At 33.8% G+C, this 12,677-nt stretch overlaps 1 protein-coding gene across 2 annotated transcripts in view; it reads right to left on the reverse strand.

The window, feature by feature from the left end:
• Window positions 1-12,677, reverse strand: part of LOC106462694 (metabotropic glutamate receptor-like) — an 85,836-nt gene that overhangs the window by 64,954 nt on the left and 8,205 nt on the right. For both annotated transcript variants that reach the window (XR_002611336.1, XM_022390015.1), the window contains exon 2: window positions 2,096-3,914. Coding sequence is in view for 1 of the 2 variants with exons in the window: in XM_022390015.1 (XP_022245723.1) it covers window positions 2,096-3,458 (1,363 nt within the window). In the remaining variant the exon portion in view is untranslated. The remainder of the gene's footprint in view (window positions 1-2,095; window positions 3,915-12,677) is intronic.

Below are 12,677 nucleotides of genomic sequence, written 5' to 3' on the forward strand. Positions count from 1 at the left end.
TCTAAAATTTTAGAAGATTCTCGAGTGTAAGAATCAACAGTATAATTGTGTACGTAAACGCTAGTTTTAGCCTTTGTATTGTTACGTAATCTGAATTTTCGAGAAACTCTCCACACGCCTATAAGAATAACCAACGTGACGCGCCAAAAAACAGTATCTATTATTGGTTTGCTATAAACTTCGGAAGCTATAACTGTGATTGTTATAACGCTAATTAATCGGGAATTTTCAGATATTTGACCAGGAACGTTTATAAATTTCGAACATTAGAAACCATTCAACTTCAGCGGATTCACATCGGACATTAGTACTTTTACGAAAACATTACCAAACGTCATCGGTGGAAACTCGACCTGTAATCGACGTGTGATCAGCGAGAACTACATGGCTAGTAACTCCTGTTAAGTGTATCATACCTACGCCAGTTAACCTACGAAATTAACTCGCTCATCGTCAACCCTCGATAAGATATTAAGGAAGTTCCGGACTAGAAAGAAGACTTTATATTGCTTGTAAGTTTGTGAAACTTTTGTATATAAATCATTGTTCGTAATAACTATATATTGTAAATTGTATTGTTTTTTGTGTATTAAAATATATTTGTATTAAAAAAAAGAAAACTTTGTGTATCAATCTTGTTGGCAAATATCATAAACTGACCATATATGAGTTTTTACTTAATGCTAAATTTAAATTATCATTTAGCTCGGTTTCATTAGAAATTGTAATATGAAACAAATTACATTCATTAAGAATCCAAAACCGATATAAACAAGTGAAAGCTGTAGAAGTAATCTTCTGGTAGTGGTAAAACCAAACATTGCTTTAGCTTGTCTGATATTCTCAAGCGTTTTATATAAGAAATAAAATGTTTCAATCTAATATTTTTTCTGGATTAATATTAACTCTAGAATTAATGAAGTCATCGGATTTCTAAACACATTCTTTAAATATTTATGCAAAAGTGTTTGCTGGTTCAAAACAGGATCACTAATGACATACGAATTACATAAGAATTTAAACCAAAACATGTCAACATGGTAATAAATTCAGTTGATCATGGCTGGGGTTTTCTGTGTATTATATATATAAAATGAGTGATTTCACTCAATTTCGTGTCCTCCAGTAGTTCAGGAAGGCTTATAATGCTAAAAACCGGATTTCCAGACCTGTTGTGTGCACAGCACTGGCATCACATTATGTAACTTTGTGCTTAACAACAAACAAAAATCCAATTTGGTTTAGTCAGTTCTTTATACTGGTTGTTGTAGCAAACAAAAACATAAAATTATTTAATGTAATGCAATCATTGAGCCCTGTCGGAAGTGAACAGTATTAATACAATTCGGTAACATGAGAGTTAAACATCAGATGAGTATAAAAAAGTTTTCCTTTTCATAGTCATTAGATATCGAGAACTAACCAGGAATTTTTCATAACAAACTTAGGATAAGTGTTCAGGGCTGTCAATTCAAAGTGTGATAAATCTTGAAGCATATCCAGTAAGGAGCGTGAACATATCATAAAAAAAAACAACACCTAAGACGTCTGCACGATAGCCGCCTTTTCTATTAGATTTTACAGTAGACGAGAGACTTCTGGAAAACTATTCTCGTACATTTATCTTTAGGAAAAGTAGCTTACGCAGCTCTGGACCGCTAGAGAAGAAGAAAAGTGAGTACCAGAGTTCGGTGTTACTTTAGCTTCTGTTATACTTTGAAAGTGTTACACATCACGTGTTTAATATGTTATAATGCATACTTTATAATTATTTGCTGTTGAAGCCTTCAAGTCTTCAAGTTACCTAGCGCAACGTGTGTGAAGCTTTCGTTTTCACTCAATCCTTCATATGTCGTGAATAAACACATGTTTAATAACATATGCGCATGTCATTACCATGAGCTATAGAGTGCTTGATTTGAAGAAACTAAAATTATGCTCCAAAGTTTCTAATTTAATTGATGTTATATTTGATCTTTTGACCGTTTCCCATTCGTTGTAACACCCACAACATCATAAAATATTTCTGGTTAAACAATAAATTTCTGAAATGACAATTTCAAATAATAAAAAGCTGAAATGTACTCAAACTTACCAATAAATGAAACATTAAGCAAATAATCTCGATAGAGGACACCACCGTCTAATTCCCTCATTTCTTCACAATAACCTTCTCCATAAGGGCCACACAAGTTTTCCCAGACTCTGTGGAGGGCATGGGCAATAGAGTAGACTGCATCTACGACGAACTGAACTTTAGACTCTTGTTTATAACCAACGCTTTCGTCTAGTCTTAGATTAGTCGAACATACAAGTACAGTGTTGTTAATCTGATGGTTTACATTATGAGGGAGCGTACAAGAAAACACATCTTCCCAATACTCCTCAAACCAAGGGTTTCTTCGGTTGTTTAAGGGAGTCAGATTCTTCATATACCAATCAAATTCATTTATTTCTTTGGACTGCAACTCGACTGTAATGGCACCTTCAGCAACGGCCTCAAGTCCTTCAACTAGTTTGTCCTGTGTTCCCCAACCATCACTAGCCACCCAAGCGAACGTGTTAACGGAACCGGTTCGTTTGGCAGCCTCAAGAATTCCTCGCGAATCTTCTGCTCTTGTGAAAAGCACTACTCCTCTAGCATTAGATTTAGTTAACAAGTTTCTGTAAATCTCATCAAATTTTGCTTTTGAGGCCGAATGAGGAACCTTGTCGTTCACGGCAATGCATATATTCCTAGCACGCGCTTCTTGTTGGAATGCTTTCATTCCTGAGTCACCGTATTGACCTTCTGAGGACACAAGTGAAACATAGGACCAGTTAAATAGTTGCACAAGGTCTACTAGAGCCACAGCCTGGAAGGTATCTGGAGGAACAGTTCGAGCAAAGAAATCGTATCTGCTTTTGTCGCTAAGTGAGGTACCAGTAGACGCTGGACTGACCTGAGGTATTCGGAAGAGTCTAAGTAGATTCGCAACTTGAAGAGAAACCTCACTGTAAGAGCCCCCTATCACCCCCCTAATTGCTTTATTACTGAACTTTAGTTTGGGATGAGTTCCGTCTTGACACTCGAAAGCTGAAGAGTCTACGGTATTGATGGACGCCCTGATAAACTCCAAGGATTGGTTGAGGGCGTAACTGTCACTGGAACATGTGTCTAGAATGATAGCTCCAAGTTTGATGTCCCCTAGAATGGAAGGATCCTGATTTATCTTGTCGATGGCGAATAACATTGCTTCCGTTCTTTGAATGCCACGATCCTTATTAATTGGACCACATTTGCTTTTTGCGTTTTTCTTATGAATAGGGAAAAGCCCTCCAAAGATGATGTCCCCTGGAATGTGGGCTTTCAGTGCACTGGCACCCAAGTCGTAAACAGCCAACCATAATATAGTACTGACGACCAGTGCTCTCAACAACAGGCAAACAACACACATAACTGTGCTTTTAGGATTCATATCAAAGATCCAATAAATCACTTTATCTAGGTTGAATTCTCTTAACTGTCAAGTAGAAAAACAAAATTCTATCGTCAGCACCTTTAGTTTGTTAAGTTTGTTTGTATTTGTCTTCAGTTTTTACTAACCACCAATATAGTTTCGTTTTTTAACCTACAAACAGAACTTCTGCACAATATAAAATAATCAGTGAATACTGTAAGGTAAACAAGTAATTGAGAACGATTTGGTTAAAGTGTACATGTCTTTTTCAGCCTTGAGGAGAGGATGTGCTTGAATTTGTTTCATGTTGTGGACACAGGCATCATCGTGATAGAACTGAACTCTTGGGTTGAAAAGCCCTAGTAAAATACACAGGTTTAATTACGTTTCTTGACGCTAAGAAAACAACGCCATCCCTAACGCTTGAAGACCAATCCGGATTCCACCATCTCTCTCTCTTCTAGTAGCTTGGAGCTAATTGACACAAAAATAAAAATAAAATGTTTGTTAAAAAAAATGTCTCCGTATGATATATTGATATATATATATAAACAGGAAAGCACACAAATAGAAAATATAGTTATCACAAATTAAATTAATATGATAATTTAAAACGTAATTAAATAAACAACAGAGCATCGAGTTCATTAAGGAAAATAGAAAAAAAACTATGATAAGCTGCAAATATATGGAATATTTTACCAAAGTTTTTATTTTGTACTTTATGTGGTAAGTGTTTTACCCAATAACTAGTGCTATACAAATGTTGATATAAAAAACTTTATTCTAGATAAAGTATTATAAAAAAAAAATTAGACATTTACTATAGATGTATTTGGTACTGAATTTAACATTGATTTATATTTTTGTAAAGAATAAGATGCATCTTGAAAAAACATAAGCTCAGAATCACATGTTATCATAATAAAAAATATTTCTATATTTATAATGTTACGTACTGACCTTCAGAGTTGATCAAATATCTATAATCAAATCATAACCGACATGATATGACAAATCAATGTCTTGAAAGTATTGATGACAATTATAAATAACTATATTCTCTAACGGATTACTAGCGTAATTTCAAAATTAACTTATATTGCCTAGAACGTTCTATACAGGCCAGACCAATTCCTTTATTGAATATGATGAAAAGGTTTTCCTGATAATCCTGTGTTTTTCCTTATCCGAAAGATCAAAAACGGTTTAAAAGATTCTGTCAGTTTTGGAACACACAAGTGTGATTCCCCAAATGTGCAGCATTCAAGTGTGATTCCCCAAATGAGCAGCATTTTTCCTTTTACTATTCGGAACAAACATTATGTAGTATTCAAGATTATGCAATGTACACAGCAGAAGTCGAAAAACGAAATTTGTTGGACGGTTTTTTTTTCTTTTTTATGTACTTTTAACTCTCGTTTCTCATAACAGTTCTCTCATTCAGGGAAATCTCTTACTTTGAACAGAAATAGAATCATGCGCATTAAACGCGAATATCTTAGAAAATGGTTGTTAAATTGCATTATTAATACTTACTATTATAAAAAACAGTACACTTTGAATACTCTAATAAGGTGATTATTTAACTGATAATGTTTTTATTCCTAGCGAAGTGAATAAAGTAATAAATTTTGGCTCTATTAGTAGAGCCTTCAACCTATTTGCATAGTGTTAGGCTTAACAGAGCACTCAGGAAACTCATAAAATATGCTGTTTTTTTACACTCAGTTTAAAAGTCTAGCTTTTAAAAAAAATAATGATGCAATTTAAGATACAACAACTATTAAACGTTAACTATACACACCAAATCACAAAATTCAAGTCAAAGTGATTTTTAGTGCAATCAGTCTGTAAAAGAGCAAATAGGTTTGTGTATGTACTCCGATTAAACCCAAGCAATTCTTAGTTTTAACTCTTTCTCTAGATATTACAAGCATAATTGTTATTTAACTTTTGTGGAACGTAAAACTGTCTGAAAACTTAATTGAATGCCAAGTTGATCAAACAAGATTGCAGAACCATGCATTTAGAGTCATTGCTAAGCCTAATTACAAAGACTTTTGACATTTCTTAAAATATATTGTCCATTCTTCTATGATGAAGCTACAAGCAGGTAATATATAGATGAATTGTAAAAATTAGTTGATAGTTTTAATATACAGAGGGCAGAGTTCGTTATATTAAAACGCTTTTGGGGCTTCATTACGTAGCTGTAAGTCCATGTTGTCACGTCTGATCATGCTCTCTGACGGCCACGCATCTTAACCATACGCCTTTAGGATAGTTTCCATTTCAAAGGTTCCGTCTTATGGCTTTCATGCCTAAATTATATCATTCCTCTCGCCATGCTTTCCATAAGCCATCTAGCGTACGGGAAAGACAGTTTCATAACGCCCGTTTCAATATTCTGATTTCACAGAAATCCATAGACGACGTTTCCGGCGATTTGGGTGGTATGTCTTCGTATGTTGTTCTAGTTGCTTGAGCAATAAGGGGGTTGAACGGATATATAATGGAAGTTGCTTATGTGCACATGACATGTATGGCGATCCTTCTGGTTTTGTTTCGTACTGTTACCTGAATCACATAGACGACTTTTGTCATTGACATTTATGGATTTTCACCACAACTTGCTTACCATTACTGGTGGTATTACTTGTTGCAGGTGCTTCCTGGATGGTTATGGTGTCCCAAGTTGATCCACAATTTTTTCCCAATACCATTAATTAAGTACAAAGGATATCCTCATGTTGGAAATTCTAAATCCCCAAGTTGAACATTTTTTATGATCTTGGTGTATAAATATTTTGCTTCGGAAAGGAGTGTTACGTATCCTTTGTACACAAAGCCAAGGAATTGCAAAAGTTAGTTCTGATACATTCTGTTCCACAGCTGTGGTTGTCATATGACTTTCTGATTTGAATGTTAATAATAGCTGTAATGTAGTCAACCCTGTTTTTAACGTTAATTCACACAAAACAACAAAATGTCAATAGCTTTTTAACTTTCAACGTGTAGATTATCTTTATTCTTTATAACGATGGTAAAATTCTTAATTCAAATAAGTCTGAAATGTAGTTTTTTTCTTCCACTAATATAACACTATAACTAAGATAAATTGAAGTAACATAAATTTGTATATTACATTATCTTCAATACTCACTATTAATTGATAAATTAGCAAAACATGCGCAAAATCAAATATCAGTTCGTACATCAAACGCAAATTAAAATACAGATATTGAATATTCCATCGATTAAGTTCTGATCAAAGTGTTGATTTCCTAGTGTAAAATGACGTTTGGTGATAACTTCTGTCCAGTGTTATCAAACAAAAAGCCCACGGCTAGATTTAGTGTAAAAATGTTCTTTAAAATGCCCTAAAAAAGTTCCAGTTTTACATCTGTTAGAGGGGTCCAAGAGTTGAAACATATTCCAGAAAAAGTCGCGTCTAGAAATACGTGAGGAAAGATAGGCCAAAACGATGGAGCTTCTTTGTCGAATTTCACGTAAAGCTAAACGAACTTGAAAGATCGAAGTATTTGACCATTACTGCTCCAAAGTGCGTAGCGCGGTGTTCTTAGGGGGGGGGGGGCACTAATCGTGCACCACTGGACCGATTTCTTCTATAACGAAGAAGTTGGATGATTTTAAGTTAATTAAATCTACTATAAAATGATTTGTTTCTACTTCTGAGGATGAATTTGAATAAGGGGCACAGCACAAACGTCCCATTGTATAGCGTTGTGCATAATAAAACCAAACCAAATACAAAATATGGTTGTCTGACTTCACAAGTTGTCGTGAGGAGCAGGCAGTGATAAAAGAAGACCAGGAAATGTAAGAGAGAGAAATGAATGAAGGAAGAAATAATTAATATGTTGCCAGTAGGAAACAAAACTTAGTTCTCAATCTATGTGTTGTTGATTGTAGTAATAAATAGCATATTGTTATGAATATTACTATGAATCAATTCCTGATAGGAACAAGCAAGTTGAAGGGAAAAGAAGTGCAAGTATGGTACGATTTTAAGAAAGTAGTACTAGAAGAGCAGTCTATAACAAAGTGGTGTCAGAAGTGGGATTCTTTTTCTTTTATCTTGTCCGTTTTGGTTTCGATGATGGTTCAGTTTATTTTTACTGGTTGTAACGTATGTGGTTCATTGAGGCAGGAGTCACAACAAATGATTTTTCCAACTTTTATGAAAAAACCGGGAACTACTAGTGGTGTTCACGAAGGTTATTGTGGTAATTATTTAGAACATGCTAAGATACAGTTAGAAATGAAACATTTGGAAGCTGTGAACAAAGGACTGGAAGTAGAGCTGATAAAAATGTTAAAAAGTAGAGTTATATTATAGCAATAAGCAGACAAAACTCGAGTTAATGATGAGTGGAAGGCAAGGTACTTCTGGTGATATGGTTGATATGTATGAAAGAAGCACCCATGTGCAGTTGCATAAATTTTGTGAAAGCGATATAGATTCATTTTTCTGAAAAGTAGTGATAGCAGAGGAATGGTAGCAACAGGATATGGTGAAGAAACTAGTTCCTGCGTTACCCAAAAAGGCTTAACACACTAGAAGGTTGAGAACGCAGACGAATGTGTGATATAATATAATCAGCTATTTTAGAAAGTATGAGTTAAGTCTGGAAACTTATCACAGGAAGTTCAGAGTTTTGGATAAAATGGTAAATGAGACATTTAAAGAACATGGCTGCATGAGTTGTTAGTTCAATGGATTGAAGGATCTAACTGTATAGGAGACACTAACAGGATTGCAGGTTTAATGCTCAAAAATGAAACTGACAAAATTACCAATGCAGTTAATAAAATGGTTAAAAGAGAGAAAACCAGCAAAGGTACGCGAGATAGTGACGTTAGCGGATGAATACGTAGTGTCGAGGATATATTGTGGGTTGAAAGTAGGTGAAAATCAATCTAGTAAAAATACTTATCACAAACAATAAAATTGGATCACTACTCGTCAAGAATTGTAATGTAAACTTCTCCACAGAGTAAGTTTGATAAGCAAGAAGAGAAATTAGAAACTTCCAACAAAATGTGTATATATGTGACCAAGTTGGACATGAAACTAAATTCTGTAAGCGGAATAACAAAACTGTGAAAAAGAAAGGTAATGTAACTTGTTTTATTGACGACAGAGAGAAAATTTCAAATAAATATTTAGAAAAAGTGATGATGTATGGAAAAGACGTAGATGTGTTAAGGAAAACTATTAGTTGGAAAACTCTGGTTGGAAAAAAAGTTAGACGCGGTATATTGTACCACTAACTAAATCATATTTAAAATGTTCAGCTTTTGAAGATGAAATAGTCGTAGGAGTTGTGGATAGTATTCCACATCAAGTTTTCCTTGGTGATGAGATAGAAGCTGCCATGTTGCAAAATACATCAGTAACAGTGCTAACAAGTAGACAAAATAGCCAGATAACAAACGAGATTAGAGAATAACGACGGACAAAGCTAGCTAGCTCCCCATTAAGTAAATTGTACCTACGTTAACTCGTAGTTAACTCGCTCATTATGAACCCTCGATAAGATATCAAGGAAGTTCCAAGCTAGAAAGAACACTTTATATTGGTTGTGAGTTTGTAAAATTTTTGTATATAAATCATTGTGTGTAATAACTATTGGTAATAACTGTTATTATAAATTGTATTGTTGTGTGTATTTTAAAACTTATTTGTGTTAAAAAAAGAAAACTGTGTGTATCAATCTTGTTGCAAATATCATAAGCTGACCATATATTGGTTTTTACTTAACTGCTAAATCCAAAATACAGTTTAACTACTAAATTTAAAGTATTGCTTAGCTCGGTTTCAGACCATTTGAAATTGTAATAGGTAACATGATGAATTTTTAACTGCTGTTAAAATAGGAAATGTGCATCGAGACCAATAAAATGGCAGTGAAAAGACAGGAGTTTGTATGTATACCGCCGTGAACCAGAAATAACTAAATTGGAAAGAAATTATTATTACTGGCGGGAAGAATCTTTGAGGCGTAAATGTAATGGCAATGGGCAATAGATGGTAGGTATTAAATATTACTCAGAAAGGAATGTAGACAGACAGTATTAGAGTTAGAAAACGATGCAATGTTGACTGTACATTTAGGTGTAACTAAAACAACATATAGGATCAGTAAAAACTACTACTGGTCAGTTATGATTGGAGATGTAAAGGGTTGTCCAGCATGTCAGAGTTTATAAGAAGGACATGAAAGTAAAACACCCAATGGTTAAATTATCAATTATTAGTGAACCTTTTAGTTCCATTAGTGCCGCTATTATCGGACCACTTCCAGTAACAGAACTAAAATATGGCTGATTCTGTCATTAGTTATGTATAAGCTGTAGAGAATAGCAATTTGTTATGGATATTAGTATGAGTCAATTCCTGATAGGAACAAGCAAGTTGAAGGGAAAAGAAGTGCAAGTATAGTACGATTGTAAGAGAGTGGTACCAGAAGAACAGTCTATAACAAAGTAATACCAGAAGAACAGTCTATAACACAGTGGTATCAGAAGAACAGTCTATAGCAAAATAGTATCAGAAGAGCAATCTATAACAAATTGGTATCAGAAGAACAGTCTATAACAGAGTAGTACCAGAAGAGTGGTCTATAACAAAGTAGTACCAGAAGAACAGTCTATAATAAAGTGGTATCAGAAGAACAGGTTATAAGAAATGGTACCAAAAGAACAATATATAACAAATTGGTAACAGAAGAGTGGCCTGTAACAAAGTGGTACCAGAAGAATGTTCAAAAACAAAGTGGTATCAGAAGAACAGTTTATAACAGTGGTGCCAGAAAAACAGTTTATAACAAAGTAGTACCAGAAGAACAGTTTATAGTAAAGTAGTATCAGAGAGTGGTCTATAGTAAAGTAGTATCAGAGAGTGGTCTATAACAAAGTGGTACCAGAAGAACAACTTATAACAATGTGGTACCAAAAGAGTGGTCTATAGTAAAGTAGTATCAGAGAGTGGTCTATAACAAAGTGGTACCAGAAGAACAACTTATAACAATGTGGTACCAAAAGAGTGGCCTATAACAAATTGGTACAATAAAAGTGGTCCATATCAAAGTGGTACTAAAAGAACGGTCTATAACAAAGAGGTACCAGAAGAAGAATATATATATAAAAAAGGGCGAAAGTTTGTTCAACTTAAATTTATCGATTTAGACATTTGAAAACTTGGATTTCAGTACAATTATTCTACCAATTACTTCGTCATAAATCCAAATCAAGGATTGGACATGTGAATGTTAGGTTGCTTATCTCTATATTTTTCAAAAGCTGTTGGAATGATCTATGGTATATTTTTGATAAAATTTAGTAAATGAGGACTTTTCTTTAGACACAGTTCGATTGACAACGATCAAGTTTTAAGTATCAAAACGTGCTTTTCTCTATATGTCTCTACGTGTCTTATGTCCACTTACACTCAAGCACTGGGTAATAGTTACACATCAAACATAGAAACTTGATATGAGCAAAGCACATGATAAATTTTTGGCAGATCGTGACGTCATATCATTCTGATTAGAGACTAAGATCTATGTTTTATCGATACGTTCGATCTGTTGTTTGTTCTACGAAAAATGTATTTATAATGTTTGAGTTTCGATTCAATATTCTTGAAAAAGAGGCCTTTTTTTCCCTTTCATCCTGTTATGCTACAAGTTTCAGTAACATTGTTAGTGATCATTATTGTTATATAACAAAAGATAAAATCTATAATGAACTGTTTTGAACATTATCATAGTTCAGTAATTTGTTCATTAACAAAAGAATTAATAATGGCTGGAGACAGCTTGAATGGGTAATGAAGAAAAACTTTAATATAAGTTTAACATAACAGCAAATGTACATCGTTTCGACAAGGTTTTGTCATCATCAGGTACAAACCTATATTAAAGTTTTTCTTCATTACCCATTCAAGCCGTCTCCAGCCATTATTAGTCTCAAAGTGGGTTCCTCGTCATCGAATAACAAAATAATTATTTATTTTCGTTCAGTTGTCCATAGATATATATGTATACTGTACCATTCTGTGGTTTATTTTGCTAAAATAGTTTCTAGAACCTAAAAAGCCATTACTTCTTCTCGTTACGTTTTTGAAATGGAATAGTTTCGTTAGCACAGCTTGACCTTAATAAAATCTCAAGAAACATGAGTGTATCTAAAGAAAACGATACTATCGAGTTCGGTTGAATTAACTCTGGTTTCAGTTTACTAACCACCAGACACTCTCGATCCATAGATTGCTCATCCTCAGCTTGACTAAGTTCAATTAAGTTGTTGGTTGTAGCAGAAACTACGGTTTGTAGACATGCAATACAACCGGTTCTTACTTGGAGTACATTATTATGTTACTATGTTACGTTATTATGTTATACGAGTGCATAGTGATGGATCACAGAAATTTATTGATGACAAACTGCTACTTATTCTTAGAGATGACGTCCTTGATATATATAACCAAATATTTAAAAATAGATCTAATTTGTATCTATAGTGTGCTCTGCCTGAGACTAACACGGACTTTCTTTTAACTTATTTCAATTTTTGTCCTACATATAACATTACTATAATTGTTTTTTTTACGACACGTCAAACTTTAAGACATAAGGGGTGAAACATTTATTCAACATTTTATTAATATTATCGTCAGTGATAAATTCACTAAGTTTCAAAACTTTAATTATCAACCTACTCTACAGAATTTTAACTATCACCATGCTCTCCAGAATTTTAATTTTCACCATACTTTCCAGAATTTTAACTCTCACCATACTTTCCAGAATTTTAACTTTCACCATTCTCTCCAGAATTTTAACTATCACCATACTCTCCAGAATTTTAACTATCACCATACTTTCCAGAATTTTAAATCTCACCATACTTTCCAGAATTTTAAATCTCACCATACTCTCCAGAATTTTAACTATCACCATACTCTCCAAAATTTTAACTCTCACCATACTCTCCAGAATTTTAACTCTCACCATACTCTCCAGAATTTTAACTATCTCCATACTCTCCAGAATTTTAACTCTCACCATACTCTCCAGAATTTTAACTCTCACCATACTCTCCAGAATTTAACTACTACATACTCTCAAGTATTTAACACTCAACATAACTATACAAGTAATTTTACACTCACTAGTACTCACAAAGTTATTTTAACGCTCGAACTAG

This window comes from Limulus polyphemus, unplaced genomic scaffold (genome assembly GCF_000517525.1).
Source record: "Limulus polyphemus unplaced genomic scaffold, Limulus_polyphemus-2.1.2 Scaffold1226, whole genome shotgun sequence".
Taxonomy (NCBI): Eukaryota; Metazoa; Arthropoda; class Merostomata; order Xiphosura; family Limulidae; genus Limulus; species Limulus polyphemus.